Source organism: Syngnathus typhle, linkage group LG16, assembly GCF_033458585.1.
Source record: "Syngnathus typhle isolate RoL2023-S1 ecotype Sweden linkage group LG16, RoL_Styp_1.0, whole genome shotgun sequence".
Lineage (NCBI taxonomy): Eukaryota > Metazoa > Chordata > Actinopteri > Syngnathiformes > Syngnathidae > Syngnathus > Syngnathus typhle.
Window position 1 is genome coordinate 1,852,948 of NC_083753.1, and position 16,603 is coordinate 1,869,550.

General features: G+C 46.4%; 1 protein-coding gene across 7 annotated transcripts; it reads right to left on the reverse strand.

Moving 5' to 3' along the window:
* Positions 1–119: 119 nt before the first annotated feature.
* On the reverse strand, positions 120–16,312 carry dnmt3ab (DNA (cytosine-5-)-methyltransferase 3 alpha b). Of its 7 annotated transcripts, none has more exons than XM_061301574.1 (23): positions 16,114–16,312; positions 14,916–15,068; positions 13,954–14,046; positions 13,293–13,626; positions 12,008–12,054; positions 11,442–11,588; positions 6,744–7,088; positions 6,450–6,608; positions 6,256–6,363; positions 5,989–6,145; positions 5,769–5,921; positions 5,434–5,478; positions 5,281–5,360; positions 5,091–5,203; positions 4,830–5,013; positions 4,632–4,716; positions 4,415–4,560; positions 4,240–4,330; positions 4,006–4,154; positions 3,732–3,832; positions 3,402–3,471; positions 3,202–3,320; positions 120–2,639 (listed from the first exon to the last, which is right to left on the reverse strand). In XM_061301574.1, the coding sequence occupies exons 2-23, from the start codon at positions 14,973–14,975 to the stop codon at positions 2,498–2,500; spliced, it is 2,928 nt and encodes a 975-aa protein (XP_061157558.1). In that variant the 5' UTR covers positions 14,976–15,068; positions 16,114–16,312; the 3' UTR covers positions 120–2,497. The 7 variants fall into 7 exon arrangements, with proteins under 7 accessions (XP_061157558.1, XP_061157559.1, XP_061157557.1 ...); XM_061301575.1 differs by having other exon boundaries at positions 3,747–3,832; positions 13,954–14,049; XM_061301573.1 differs by having other exon boundaries at positions 13,954–14,049; positions 14,916–15,065; positions 16,114–16,311.
* Positions 16,313–16,603: the final 291 nt, after the last annotated feature.

A 16,603-nucleotide genomic window follows, 5' to 3' on the forward strand; every position in this document is an offset into this window, starting at 1 on the left:
TGACATTAACAAAATGGAAACTTTAGAATGGAAAAAGAATTGATTTTTACATTAATGACTAACATACTAAGCTTCACGGTTTAAAGTTTGTCAATGTGTACATTGAGACACAAACAAGATTCTTTCTTTTTTTCCACAAAAAAACCAAAACATTTATTCAAGTGTTCTCCAGCACAATTACATACGGAGTCTTTAACTTCTCTCTGGACACTTAACATAACTTGTGAGCGTGAAGGGTTGAGTGCTACATTTTCGGTCAGAACTGAAATCCGAAGAACATATAAATCCGAATAACATATAAACAACAGTGACGCTTTTAGAAAAGAAGTCGCATGGACTGCAGCGACGTGTCTTGACCAGTGTTGTGAAAAAACAGTTCAAAAACAGACATGGAGAACTTCACCAATCGGAATGTCAGGGGGGGAAAACAAGCGCATTAATACATCACGCTGCAGTTTTTTTTTCTTCCTCACAACTGTCCCACAGATAAGCACCGACTACAGCAATCTCTTAAACTCTAAAACAACGTAAGAAAACTTTTTCGATTTTTTTCTTCCCATTAAAACTGATTCTTAGATGCCGTGAATTGAGTAGAGTAAGTCCCAACATTTGCTGCGTTAAAAAATCTTAAAAAGACACCGCCGGTGAAGGGCTGTGCAATGACGTCACAAAACTGCGAGACATACGGGAATCGTGCGTGGCAAAAGGCAACAACCGATGAGGAATAGGCATCCAACTAAACCTGGAATTTCATTTAATAGGTCCACAAATTGTCTACGACATTTCTATTTATGCCAGTGACATATAGTGACAGGCAATGGCATGCTCTTCCCCTAGAGGGCAGAAGGTACAATTAACCTGTTGTAATTTGTGTTCAACTAAATGAGTCTATATTTGGCAGTCAGTAATTGTGACCACAATTGATCTATTAGTCATAGTAACATTATTTCAGTACATATAGTTTCTATGACATTTTCATTGGAAGTGAGATTTTCCTCATGTAAAATATGCACCGTTGCTGAATCAAGGTTGGGAACCACTGGACCAAACTACATCTAAATCGCAATCAAAATTCATCACATGATTTTTCTTTTAAAACAACAAAAAACACTCATTTGGTTATATATTAGCCAAGAATTACATTTGTACATTTCCATTACATTTCAAAAATCAAAACAAGACGATGGAAGTTTTGCGGCAAGGAAGGAAATGGGTGGCGATAAGGTCACTTAAGAACTTTGTTACATTAAGAGATCGAGTTAAAATATTTTAAATAGCCATTCAAAACATTTTTTAATATATGTTGTCAGTTTTTCGTTTTGACAAGCCAACGCCTAAATCCTCCATGTTAAGCTTTTGCATGATTACAATCAAGAGAGATGGTTTTGGTTGGTGCACCAATCTTGCGATTTGAACAAAAAATAAAGAACAACTAACTGCTTGTTTATAGCAACCTTTTACAGATTTTGTTTGGGGTGGAGTTGGTGCTGTGTTTAAGACAGGCTGTTTTCTACATTACAATCTTAACAAAACCTGGGCGGTTTTACACGCAATGTATATTTATCGCCGCTATACAACAACCAAAAGTGGAGGGGGGGGGGGGGGGGTCTGACTATACAATGTGTCCTATAATAAAAGCTTTCATATATTTAAAGAAAAAAAATCCATATTGTTTTCCCACTATTGGCACAGCGCTACTGTACACAAAAACGTATTGCGCCAACGTAGTTCACATCACCGTAAAAAAAAAATCACATCAACCTAGATTTAAAAATCAAATATAAAAAAGGAAATAAAAGTATAAAAGTGCTTTTATAATGTTGATACAACAGCACACATAAAATTGCTATAAAAAGGTAGAAGGACTTTAGTGAAGCTGCACCATGTTGAGTTTTTTTTTTTTTTTTCTGCACCTCACACTAAATGTACAGTGAATGTCGTCGCTCAATTTGGAACGCGACGTTACTTTTTCCAACGGCGGGAAATGTCGTCGCTGAGCTTAGTTTGTGCACTAGAGGAAGGCGAGTTGTGAACAAGTGAGCACCATTAAGAACTTGTAGAAAAGATGCAAAAAAGCACAAGCGTCTTCAAAACATGTTTGTTTTTTCAAGCAAAGACGATATTTCCCGCCATTGCTGAGCACCACGGCATTGTAGCCATATTACAGTAGTAGTAGTACCTTTTTTTTTTTTATGTTATTACCTTCAGAAGCTGTAAACGACGAGGTATGTGATCTCTGTGTTTTTTTTTGTTTTTTTTGGGGGGGATTCTTGGAGCTCCCTTTGCGCCGGAAGCACAGCAAAAACATACAGTACGCTCGCCCCGTGTTTAGCTCTTCTCCGAAAGCATAGTCTCAAGTATAGCTTGCACAAAAACAAATTGAGGTGATAATAACACTGCTAAAAAAATTAAATTAGAATAACAAATAGAAAGTGTGAAGTCTACACCGAGTGTGAAACTCCGGAGGCTCAAGGCTCTGACGTCGCAAAACGGGCGCTCAGCCGCAAGCAAAGTAATCTTTGAGCGGTGCAAAGAGGTGGCGGATGACGGGAACGCTCCACGATCGGCCCAGCAGACGCTGCCGGGCCAGTCGGCTCATGTTGGACACGTCCGTGTAGTGGACCGGAAAGCCAAAGATCCTGATGGAAATGCAGAAAGGACGGCGAATGAGAATAGTCGATGAGAGCAAATCGCTAAAGGGGGTTTGAAAAGTCTGGTTGGTGGGCATCTTTGGATTTGAAATCAGCACAGATAAAGATTCTCGGTTTGTCACGACGAGAGAAATGGAGAAACGCTGACGTACTGGAAGTCAGACAAGCTCAAAGGACAAATAAGAATGAGACGGATGAATTAAGCCAGCTCAGTGGCCTAGTGGTTAGAGTGTCCGCCCTGAGACTGGAAGGTTGTGGGTTCAAACCGCGGCCGGGTCATACCAAAGACTGTAAAAATGGGACCCATTGCCTCCCTGCTTGGCACTCAGCATTAAGGGTTGGAATTGGGGGTTAGAAGGAGTGGAGCTCTTTACAAGCCCTAGGCTTCGTCTCCCCCCTTGCACAGTTATTGATATAATAATATGTGCTAAACTAAGCCATTTTCAACCTTTTGGCTGTTGACTGAAATTGATGTCAGAGCACCTCTTCCCTGTGTTTGTCCTCAGTCCTAAAATTGCAATAAAAGCTCTTTTCATTGGTTGGCACTTACCTCTCCATCTCGGTGCACCACAGTATGTCCTCCTTCTCGTTCATGAAGACAGGGAAGTGGTGGTCCTTGCCCTGCTTGATGGAGTTGGACCTGGTGGTGATGGTCCTCACCTTGTCAAACTGACAAACGCCACAGGAAAGCAACAAGTAAGCCACACGTTTTAGCGCATGTGCGGCCCCGGTGTCACACGCGTGGCACACCTTGGCGGTTCTGCCATGTTCTAAACAGTCCTGCAGGTCCAACTTGTCATTGCACATGGCCGCCAGAGGCCTGCGGGGGAAAATCTTTGCTTGAGACAAATCAATGGGAAACAACTCATCAGCCATCTTGCATCATGATTATTTCTGGATGAGAACATTGCTGTATGCCAATTAAATATTCAAAAGCACGCACAAAAGTTCGATACATCTCAAAGCCTCTAAACTACAGCTTCCAAACTTTTCCCAAACAGTAAAGGACCCGAGGAAAGCCACGGCTACTACGGTGATCGAAGCAATCATGTTTGAGTCCACGTGGATGCTTTCCCTCACCATTCACCCACCGACCTGTTCATGCCAGGAAGGTTACCCCAGAAGTAGCGGGCGCGGTGGGCGGCCGACACTTCCTTGGCATCGATCATCACCGGGTTGCACTGACCACCAGAGGAGGGAAACCACAACACACGAAGAAATATCAATCAAGAGCTTTTGCTGCGGCTCGAGGGCGTTAGACTAATGTTTGGCACTAGTGCGCATTTCCCAAGGCACACTAGATGATGTCATTGGCGGGAATCCAAGAGCACGTTTGCCTGGCACGTGGGCGTACCTCCAGAAAGCGAGATATGTCCCTCTTGTCACTGACGCCCATGGCCACCACATTCTCAAAGAGCCAAAAGAAAGGCCGCTCGTCCCCCGTCTTGGGCCGAGCCTCGTGCAGCAGCCTGTAGAACTCAAAGAACAAGCGGCCCGTGCCCTCTTTTGTGGCGGCACGGTCCACACAGACGTCAACGTGTTTCATATGGAGAACATTCAAAATATTAAGAACTGCTTATCCGCCCACCGTAAAGGCCTTTCCTCGCGGGGTTGACGATGGAGAGGTCGTTGCATGGACTCCCACCGATGACCAGATCAAAAGGACCCCACTCTTGGATCTGCAAAGATAACAAGCATGGATGGAAGATGAAATGACACTTTTAATGATGCCATAGTCAAAAGGCGGACTCGGTTGAACTCACGTGTTTGCGCGTGACGCTCCTGACGTCGCCCACGTACATGATGCGGCCCTGATGCCGCACGAGCCCCACCGTGATGGAGTCCTCGCACACCTCCGAGGCCACGTAGCGCTCTACCTGGATGCCCAGCTCACGCAGCACCAGCAGCCCTGAACCACAAGGAGGCCCGCCAGCCCGTCAGTCGTTTGGTCGTTGGACAAACCTTGCGCACGCATCTCACCCGTTGCTATGCCGTCGAATAGCGACAGGACTCTGATTGGCTTCCTCTTATCCACCCCGATGGGTGGGTAGAACTTTGTCGGTTGCTACGGCGGAATGCGAAGAACACGCCGTTACTAAATTGTGAGGGCGGCAACACCTTGTGACATCATCACCAAGTGACAACGGTAAGCCGAACGTTAGCGTGCACGTCACTTACAAAATCCTGGTCGTGGTTGTTGGCGAAGAAATGCTGCAGGCGGCAGGTCCAATCGGGGCGGCGGTCCAGTAGACCGTACGTCCCCTTGTGGCCGCACATGTAGCAGTTCCACGGGTCCTCCTTGATGGCAGCGTGGGCGGCGCCCTGGCCCACCAGGAGGTCCACGCACTCCACACAGAAGCACCTGGCCACACACGCCTTTGAATTCAAAACTGACACTTGACTACACTTTGACTCGGAAAGGACGTCGCCACGATTTACCGGCAGCAGTTGTTGTTGCCGCACATGAGGACTTCGCGTCCGCCGCAACAGATGGTGCAGTACGACTGATAGCCATCGTCATCATACTGGTAGGCGCACTCCAAGAAGCAGTTCTGAAAACATCACGTCAACAACACGCTAAAGACTGCACAATTTTGAAGTGGCCACTAGTTGGCGCAGAGTCTCCCACCTTGCAGCCCAGGCACATTCCTCCCGAAAACAGCGGGTGCTCCAGGCTAACATTTAGACTCCCGCATGAGATGCAGATGTCTGTGTGGAGAAGTTGACGACTTAACGACCTGTCACAGGGGACAAAAACTCGGCGACCGTTTGCGTGACTTACCTTCGATGCTGCGGCACTTTTGTCTCACTTCGTAGATGAGTCGCTCTGAAACGACAACGCGACATCATCACAATCGATTGGATTCGGTTCTATTTTGCGCGTGGCTCTTTAAGATTTTTAACTGCGTCCTGTCAAGACAGACCTTACAACAACTTGAGTAATGTTCCCAAATGTTGAGACCCTCAAAAAGGCAGCCAGAAAGTTGATGTGCAAAAGACTAATAAGCAGCAAGAGGGGGCCTAAAAGGCATCCCTGCGGTACACCACAGGAGTCAGTCTATTCTGACCCAGTAGAAGAGACGTGCTGCTCGTTAGCATGAAACGAGATTCTCTTACCTCGCGTTCCGTCGTCGATGATGTCCTTGACCCTGGGTTTCTCTTGGTTGCTCTTCCGAGGCTTCTTAGCGGGCGGTGGTGGCGGCGTGTAGGAGGCGGCTTCCGGCTCCACCCACATCTCTGGATAGACCTCCTTGTATGGGTTGCGCTCTTCTGCGGGTTTCAACATTCGTTAGAAGCTACAAAAGCTCAACTTTGCCTTGACTCTTCTTGTGCTTACCCTCCGGTGGCTCCAAGCCTTTGGGTCCGGTCGGCTGAAACCCGGCTGAAGCCCACTGGATCATCTCCTTGTTCAAGAGGTCCACAGATTTGGAGCTATCGCTGTGGTCGCTGTCTGGACGGAGCGTGAAGGCTTTGCCTGCGCGGCTGCTGGCGACCTGGGTTCACCGTATTAACCAGCTAAAGTCGTCCCTTTGGTACATCCTGATCTTCTCTTCAAGCCAGAAATTGGAACTCTGACCGAGGCGTTCACATGTCACACTCTTACCTGGAGCACCTCGTAGATTGCTTTTTTGTACATGGGCTGCTTGTTGTAGGTCGGTTGGTGAAAGGCATTGTTGAAGGAACTGAGGGGCAAGAGTTTTTCAACACAAACCTGAAAAGGAAAACAGAGAAAGCCTTCACTTTCCCATCACTCCGTGATCTAAACATGTCAAGTTCGGAAATAAAAGAAATAGTCACCACTGAGAATTTGCCATCCCCAAACCACATGACCCATCTGGTCCCCTCTGCGGCTCTGCTGCGCCCCGTCATCCACCAGGACACGATTCGCCCCGGCCACCAAGAGAACCCTCTCAGCTTTCCCCAGACCAGGTCGCCAATGCCAAAACCACGATCGTCCTGCAAACACCACACGGCAGCATTTAGTCACTCGGAAATGGCACTTAAAGTCTCTATTTGCTCCCATTTTTTTCCATTCGCCATTTCGCTCTTATGACTGTCAAAAAGTGCTGGACCGGGCTGTCGTCTTCCTACCTCATACTCGGGCTCAGTGTCTGCAGCCTTGGGGGAAGTCTTGTCTCCACCTACAATGACGACGGGCTCAGGGGTGGTGGCCACCGTAGGTGAGGCGGGCTCTGTAGGCTGCTGCTGCTGCTGTTGTTGTTGTGGCAAAGACAGTTGCGGTTGCTGCTGAGGCGGACACGGAGGCGGCGGAGACTGGCGTTGCTGCAGAGGCTGGCGGAGCTCCTGTGGAGGCGCTTTGAGAGCTGACAGACGTTGACTGGGTGAAATGTCCTGTTCTGATCTTTCGCTTTCCTTGCCTGGATCCGGATCCGTTATCGTGTTCATAGCTGACATCAATTTGGCCTTTTTCTCTGCCTGGGGGGGAAAAAAAAGAGATGAGCACATGTGAGAATTACACGGAACCCGAGTCTGGGAGGGGAAACCCGAATTTAGGCTTGAAACCCAAATTTGAAACTTTAACTTCCAAGACTTAGTTCAACCCTTAATCCAGGCTATGGAGGTCCTTTTAAAATCCCAATCTGACTTGTCATCATGAACGTACATACAGACATTGCGCAATTTGCAAAGCTGAGAAAGGCGTCGGCCAGAAAAAAAGTCCCCCCCTCTCACCCTTTAAGGGTGGGCGTGGAGTCGAAACATATGCTGCTCAATCGAGAGGCTGATGGCGCTTTCTAAACATCCACACTGGCTGCTTGAAAGCCTCGAGGGCCACATGGCGCATCTCGCTCACTGGGCACACTCCAGCCCGTCCTGTGTGCCGCTCCAGTTTCGGTAAAAACCAGACTACAAGACTTCCTCCCACTTGTAAATGTGACCCAGCGCCCCCCTACCCCTCCCTTTTTGGGGGGCCTCACAGTGTACATTCACTTGGGCTCTTCTCAAAGACGAACGGGGGTTAAGAAGCGGCGAAGACACAATGAAGGCAACAATGAAGGCAATCTTGATGGTTTACACGCTTGCCGACACTTGGGGCCACACCATAATAAATTCACAGCACAGACCATTTCAAACCCTGACCTTGGCTTAAAACCTTCCTTTAATACTCTTACCCTTGCTTAAGACAACAATTGGAAACCACGACCCAGGCTTGAAGCCTTAATTTGAAACCCTTAAACTCTAAACTCACACTTGCAACCTGCATTCAACTACCCAAAATCGCCTTGAGATGTTTGAACCCCTATTTTGGACTGACCGTGAAGTTTTGCCTCTCGCAGAGATCTGAGACAAGTTGATAATCCGACTCGGGTTCACTCCGACACCCCGTCGGGGCCTCAAAGGGGGACAGAGTGCACTTGAAGGCGGGGAAAACTTTCACCCGCCACGATGTGTCTTTTCTGTAAAGTGAAAAAGCCGCCGCGACAGGAAGATGAAGCGGCTAGCGTAGCTCACATGGGTTGACTTCCTCACGCAACGCGACCGCCGCCACACAAAAGGAAGTCTGACCTTTGCGGGTTCCACAGCTTAACGGCCAGGAAAGACAAAAGCGGGAGCAGTTTTGTCTGCTGGGCTCTGTACAGTTAGCTTCACATATAGCTTAGCCTTGTGGCTGAGTGGCTGAAAAATGGCCAAATACAAACTTTTTTAGAAATACGTTTTCTATTGAACCAAAAAACAACAACAAGACGTACCGTTTTTTTCCGTGTATAGTGCGCCCCCATGTATAGTACGCACCCCTAACAATGGCATGCTGATGCTGGAAAAAAGCTTGTACCCATGTATAATACGCACCCAATTTTTATGATTTTTTTTAAATTTTTTTTAATTTTTTTTTTTTTTTTTTTTTTAAGTCCCAAAGATCGTCACACACGCAGGGAGGCAATGGGTCCCATTTTTAAAGTCTTTGGTATGGTCTTAACTAGGCTGGATGTCATTTTTTTTGTTGGCGTTGATTTCTCCGACTGCCCCTAAACGCACCGCACACGGCGGCTCTGTATGGGAGAGACGTTGAAGAGGAATAAAAACACCCTTGGAAACCAAAACTTGCCCCTCGTCGTGACTCGGAGCCGCAACAAATGTTTCGGATTTGTGTAGGGTACATTGTGACAGACGGCAAACTAGCAGGTGATCGAGCGAGCGTCTGATACAAGAGCATTGCGGTCGTATGGAGCGTGTTTGAAATGAACAGCAGAGACGAAAGGAACAAGGCAAAGTGTTGTGAAATAAAATATTACCTGTAATACGCATTTTGTTATTTGCTGATTGAAACTGCTAATTAAACTGTGAATTGAAACTAATAGGTGGAGAACTGAACTCTCGCTCTTTATATAGCTGACGTGTCTTGCGCAACCGTTCTGCGCATCTGTAATGGCGGCCTCCGTATGACGTCCGGTCCGCGATGGAGATTAAAAAACAAACAATATTTGACAATAACACACCATCGAGGATTGCACCATCGCATCAAACGATGTGTCGTCAATTATGAATTTTACTAAGTGTGTTGGGCAGGATGGCTGAATGCGATGCGCGATTGACAACAAACAAGAAGAAAGGTGAGTTTTATTTCGGGGGAGATTTGTCATGTCTCGTCCCCAGTTTTGCTATGTGTCTAGGTTGCCATAGTTTCTGTTCGTGTCACCCCGCTCTTCCTGTGTCACCTCAATCGATGTAACGTGTTTTGTATTTAAGTCCTGTCTGCCCCTCGCTCACCGTTGGATCATTGCATGTGTTACTGTCATTCTGTTCCTGTCTTTGGTAATGTCACCCTGTCTTTTTGTTCCACGACTTTGTCGGTCAGTCCTGTTGTTGGTTTTGTTGTACCATGACTTTATTTAAAAAAAAAAAAAAAAAAAAAAAAAATTTAAAAAAAAAAAAATTAAAAATTTTTTTCTTTGTACCCATGTATAATACGCACCCCAGATTTTAGGACAATAAATTAGTAAAATATTGCGCACTATACACGGAAAAAAACGGTAATAGCAAAATTCCATTAACAATAAAGAATGCATGGTTGTAATTTTATCTGTCTACATGTGTTGCTTCACTGTTGGTGTTCAATGGAAAGTTGCCCCAACATTGATGCTAAGAGTTAGCATGTCAACGGCATTTGTTAACATTAAGCTAAGCAGAGTTTTCCGAAGGCAAAGCTGTGAGGTTGTTTGAAATGCACAAAGTGTAATTCGCTTTGCTTTGGTTTGGTTTGATTGCAAGCTGGCGGAGCCAACACAAAGCTTGAAGCCTCTTTTGTCAAAGTGCTGCTTCGATCATTTTTCTCTCTTGCCCACATTGTGAATCTTGCACGTGAGCTAAACCACTACAAGCACTACGACTACTACAAGGTGCCGCAGTGGAACAGGAAATAGTTGCTGCACGAATCGACCCTCACGTGGGGGTGAAAAAAAAAACACCACTCAAGCAACTCTGCCGAATCCTGCTCGCTCAAATTCTTCCTTTCCCAGGCAGATGGCGCGCACAACACAAGAACAACAACAAGTCCCAAATGGAAAATGGCTGTAGTCAGCATATTCTGCTCAATCAGACCAAGCATGCAAACAAAAAATGCAAGTGCACATACCCAAACACGAGCCTCATAGTCCAGCCAGTGTGGAGGTCTCTTCTTCCTTTTTTTTCTTTTCAAGCCCCTGCCCCCGCCCCTTCCCTCACTTCCACAGGCATGCACATTTCTTTGTCTGGGAATTCAGGGTCAGGTGGTGGCCCAAACGCATATCTGGTTGGCTGAAGAGAACTCGCCGAGCATCTGGCGGCCGGCCAGGAGGAGGCTTTCTCGTGAGCGCACAAGTTGCCGCAAAACGCTTCAAAATCTACAAGGCACCGAGTCATGAATGGGGCAGGGAGAGCCACTGTAACAGTAGGCGCATTTTTTGGAGAGGAAAATAACTAAATAAAAAAAGCCCCTTAAGCCACCAAGTGGCCGTGCAGTGGCATCCTGACATCTAAAATCACTTTCTTAACCCTCCATGCAATTGATGCCTTTAGGGCACCTTTGTGGGTAAAACAAAAAAGGACAAAATAAAATAACATAAAATAAATAGGTGCACCAAACTTGCGCCACTTATGTCGTACTTTGTGGCCATTCTGCTACGTGTGTCAATATTTCCTCCACCCGGTCACTTTTATGGCCGCTCGCTGAGCAGAGCTGAGTGGGGGGAAGGCGTAGTGGGGGAGGGGTGGCACGAGGAAGGAGAAATGGAAATATGAAGTCCCACAAGCCGAGCCACTTCGCAACCAGGAACAACGTTTGACCAGGATGCAAAAAAATAAAAAATAAAATAATCTCCAAGATGTATGCTGCAGATCAACAATCATTCACACTAGGGGGCAATTTTGAGTCTACAAAAGAACCAAGTTTTTGGACTCTGGGAAGAAGTCGGATTGATTGACTGGCAAAAAAGGACAATGTCAAAATTTGCAGCCGACATGAGTATTAATGGGCCAAGTCCACAATGATAGGAATAAAGCGAGGCATCATTTCCATGGTAGCCATCGGTAACCATGCCAAACTAAAACCTACAGGAGCACCGGAGACGCATTCCAGCTCATGACATCGACGCGGCTACATGTGAGTTTTCTTTGTTCCTCCGCAAACGCGATTGGCAGCACAAAAGCAGGAAATGTGGGAAGCACGTGAGGCTCGCTCGGCCAGGAAATGGACTGACATCAAACGTGATAGCCATCAAATACACTTGGCTCCCGACATCTGGCAACCGCCCCCCGTGCCCCCTTCAAGATGGCGGTGGCTGTGCTACTCACCTCCATCTTCCACTTGGCCAGCCACTCCTCTCGGGTCCGCTTGCTAATGTAATAAGGGTCTCCGGCCTGGAAGGTTATTCTGGGCACGGGCCTCTGACGAAGGCTGATCTCCCCGCCAACTCCCCCGCGCAGCCTCCCACGATCTCCCTGTTTTTTAAAAATTCAAAGTTAGCTACGTGTTTCTTCCAAAAGAAGCTTCTGGTCTGTCGATAGTGTCAACATTCGCGGAAAAATTCCAAGTGTATTTGATGTCTCACAATTTAACACCAGGTACCATTTCTTTGGTAAAGGCCAAGAGCAAGCGCTTCCCGTTGGCCACCGACTTTCTCGTCTTGATGGTAACCTCGGCTAACTGCCCAGTAGCCGCTCATTTTTTACAGAATGAGCAAATTGCTCATCTCCTCAATTGTGTTTGCGAAACAATCAACCTGCTTCCTGTGCTTGTGAATGGTCGGTTCATCCGTCGTGTGCCAAAATAACATCCTTGGTCCGGTTTCTATGCTAAGCCAAGCTAAGCTAACTGACACGTAACCCAGGATGGTCGGGATCATAAAAAGGACACTTACCTCACTCTTGACCACTTCGCTGTCATCTTGCTCCGTGTGTTCCACATCTGCAGAGGAAAAAGGCACTTAATTTCCACTATTGCCACATCTTTCTTTGCATCGTCTTGAGAAGTATACCACCCTGCTTTTTCTGGCCTCAACCCTTCAAGGAAAAAAAAATGGATGGAAAAATGGAGTCGGCGTGCCAACAAAATTCATTTGTGTAACCTCCTCTAACAAAATACAAGCCGCGTCTCCGCATTTACATTTGGTTTATTTTTACCCAGGCGCTTTATTTAAACACCATTCTCTTAAGGATTGATGGAGGTCCCGCTCGGGCTTGAGAAGCGGCAGCTGACAAAACAAGTTCCACCGCACGTCTTCCGGTTTCAAAATGAAGACTTGAAGTCAGTTTTCTGTTTTCTACCTCGGGCGATAGTTTCAAGTTCGCCTGTAGTTTCAAGTATGGTTTTGATTTGGGGTTCAAAGCCAAGGATAGGGTTTCAAGACGGGTTTTTAGCTCTCACGTTCAACTCGGGCTAAAACTGCGGGTCCCTGAGAACCCGAAACCACAGCTGGAGTGCAATTCTGGGCACGACGCCATTGAGCCAGCGGGAGTCCCGAAGGAGGCTCGCTGCCAGGCGGCGCTCTCGGCTGCTCGACGCTGCTCTACGCTTCTTCTTCTCGGCCCTCATCCAGGTCGCGGGTGAATGAAAGCGAGGCATTCATAGATGGGTGGGGGCTAATCTCCATCTCAGCCTGTCATCGCCTCCCTCCCCAGGGAACCGCCGTGATTTATTGCTTTCTTTCTTTGAATGTACACCACGACAACTAGCATCTAAGGAAGGAGGAGAATGTTTTTGTCTGGGAGGGGGGGGGGGTTACAAATTCAATAAAAAAAATTACAATGATTAACATGCAATTGTGCACTGTTATGAAAATTTTATGAAAAATATTCCTTTTGTACTATTAAACAATTTTACAGAAGAGGAAGGTTTACTGTTCAAAATAATATTTTCGCACTACTACATTATTTTTTAAAGAATTACATGATTTTTTTTTCTGCACTATTAAAATAATGAATCAAAATCAATTCAAATAAAAAATATATAATTTACTGTTAAAAATATATTGAAAATACCTCCTATTAAAAATACATTAGAAATATTAATATTTTGCACAATTACTGTTATTTTTTTAATGTTCATTGTTGAAAAAATATTGATTTGTTATATAAACAAATAATATACAGTAAACTAATAACTAACTAATGTCTGCAAGTCTGGAGGTCACGCAAGCAACTCACATTTGGTGGGTCGCTCCAGTTTCCGCCTCGCTCGCTTTTTGTGCGGCGCTGTCCGGTCGTCCCTCTCGTCGGGACTCGGACCTTGGACGCCGTCCTCTGGCCGGCAGGAGGAAGAATAAGTGAAGGACGAGGAGGAGGAGGAAGAGGAGGAGGAGGGGGATGGGGAGGATGAAAGCTCCCTGAGGATCCCGTTCACCGCTTCCCTCCTCTCCGGCTTGAGGACGTCGGACGTCCGATTTGGAACGTGGCCGCCCGCGTCGCCGTTGTGGAGGGCCGCCAGGGCCCCGGGGCGGGCCTGGACGCCATCTTGGAAGGAGTCGCTGACGCTTTCCATCTGTGAAAGGCACACGGCCACGAACTAAAATACACTAACTTTTATATTGTGTCGTTTACTTGTATGTCTATCGTGTAATATGTCTTGTCACCGTGGGATAGAGAAAACGTAATTTCGATCTCTTTGTGTGTCTCGGCATGTGAAGACGTTGACAATAAAGCAGACTTTGACTTTGACAATTACAACCTGTCAATCAGACTCATACACACACACTCACAATGACCAAAGTGCCGCCATAAATGGTGATCGTGGGTGATTTGAATGTTTTTAAATGTGACAGGTCAAAGATGTCCTCACAAATACGTGAGATCGATTATCTGTACTTACGGTGAGATGTTTGCGTTTCCGCGCCGGCTTGACACTAACGTTGTGAACCTCATCCGTCATGGGCTGCATGTCGGCTGTCGTCGTGCTTTCACTCTGCTGATGAGTGCAACACAACATTGATACTGTAGCCTTTCATCTGTGCAAAAAGGCTGTCGATGACGAGTGTGTACACTTTTGCTTAAATGAGATATTTTCATCAAATAAACTCAAAAATGCTAAATGTACATTGGTAAGATTGTTTGACTATTTATTATTCAATATTATTTTTTTCCAACAAAAGAAAAATTTGACTCACCAATCTATTCTGGTGAACTTTTCTAAGGCAGAACAATTCTGAAAAATGATCCAATTGCCATTTTTCTCCTCAATATTGTGATTTAATATGCAGTTACGTATCTTGACAAGCAAACACAGGTGATACGTTTCAACGTCGATTTGAATGAATTTTCTTGCTCAGCTCGGCACGTGCGCCTCGCCAGCGCTGCGGCGGCATAATTTGCATGTGAAGAATGTCACCTTTTGTGGGCTGACTCGATCTGCTGCCACAAGGCGACTTCGTCAACACAACAACAAACAAAACGCCATTTTGACACTCTGCTTCAACCGCGTTTTGGAGAACGGGGGGGGGGGGGGGGGGGGACAAACAAACACCAGGAAGCTGCATCATAGCCCAGGGGTATCACTACCATGCCGACTGAGCACTATTTCTGTCCGAGTAGCCGTTGATTAAAGCTGTTGCCGGGCAACAAGGGCTGTACTGTGTAATGGAAAGAAGACAGGAGGAAGAGGACACAAGCCTCCCCGCCAAACTGCATCTGCCGTGTCCTCTTCAACAACGATCACAGCCCTTGTCACAAAGTGCCATCGTGTGAGACGACGCGTACAATACGGAAGTTAGCGTCCGATGCAGGAGCTCAAACAAACTACAAACTTGCTACTGCAGATCTGGACCAAATTCTTACCGTTCTGCTTCCCGTCGAGTCGGAGCCTTTGAACGCAGCCATGACGGCATTGGACGGCATGGCGAGTGGGGCGGGAGATGGTGGATGGCGAACTCCAAAAATTTAAATTAAAAAGTGAACAAAAAAATTAGATGAGCCCTCTCCTCTCTTCTTCTGGAAAATAAAAATAAACATAAATGAACCATTCTCTCTAAGAGTATATGTAGTAGCTCAAGCCTGGATACAAATGAAATTTTTTTTTAGAATATCCAGAGTAAAAACTGTCATGTGACTGATATGCACACTTAAAGCTACTGGGCTAAAGACTCAATTTGGATCAGACCACAAATGAGGTCAATTTGACTCAACTTTGTGTACAAAATTACCCAAAAAAACAAATTGACTGAAGTAGTGGGTCGGTCCATTTTTTGATCCAGCAGTTTTAAGTGTGTGGCAACCCCATGTGATGGGAGAGCGGCTTCTCCTTCTAAATAAAATCTATGCTTTTTTTTAGCCACAACTTTACTGATAACCCGGTGACCCATTCCTCTGTAAAATTAGCTCATGGGTAGTTTTTACCCCTTGTTGGACAAAATCTAGGTGAAATCCTTATCCCATGGCACTGGGTGTAAATAACCCAGCGCTGTCTTAGCTATTTCACCCAATTTGGGTTACTTTTGTTTAAGGAAGGATTTTGGAGCGTTTTAGGGCCGAGCACATGCATTGCTGTACCTTTAAAAATGTGTTTTTCTCACAATTTCCTATGCACAGTACACGCTTGAGTGCTTTAAAAAAAACGGCACAGGTGATGCGTTTACTTGCCCCTGTCCGTTATGATACTGACAGAAGGTACCGGAAGGTGTCATCTTGGTGATAATTCACCGACAATTATACGTAATAGTCATATTTATAATATGAAGGACGGAATGGGGTGGAGGGTATTGGGGGCGGTTCTGGCTGCAATAAGACCCGGCTGCAATAAGACCCGGGGGATCGGGGGGCCTTCTTCCAGGCCCTGCTTGCAGCGTTTGGCGAGGTCATTCGCGGTCCATCTTTTTCGTCACTCTAATAGGGCAAACGTCGCGCACCACTTCCTTCCTACCTTCCGCCTAAATGTGCCCCCTTTCCGCTAGCCCGCCACGACGCCCCCTTCCTTCCCCTGCCTTATTCCCTCCCCTCTCCAGGCCGTAAACGGACTTAAGGTAAAGGAAGACATTACCCGACGTCCCCCCGTGTCCAGGGAGGGCCTCCTTTTTTTCTTCCTCCCCTCTCGTCTCGTCCTCCCGGAGCCTCCTTCCTGCCTTCCTTCCTTCCTCTCTCTCTTTCTCTCCCCGTCCACCGCCTCCCCTGACCGGTCACAGCTCCTCCAGATGCTCGGCTCGCTCGCTCGCTGGTTGTTCCTCACTGCAGCGGGGCCGGCGCGCTGCCTCGCTAGTGCGCCGCCAGGTCCTAACGCCCCTCAACTGACACATACTGTGGATGTACATGGCAAACTGTGAACGGTGCACCTGTGACTGTGTTTGCTTTAAATGTCACTTCACCCCATTAAAATGTATTTGCACTTTCAAATAATTAGCGTAGCGGGTTTTTTTTTTCATTCTCAAAAGTTTTAATTATATTTATTTTCCCTTAGAATTATTTAATGTGCGATATGGTATGACATCATCGCAGCAATCTTAAAAAAAGAAGACCTTTCTAAAGATGACACA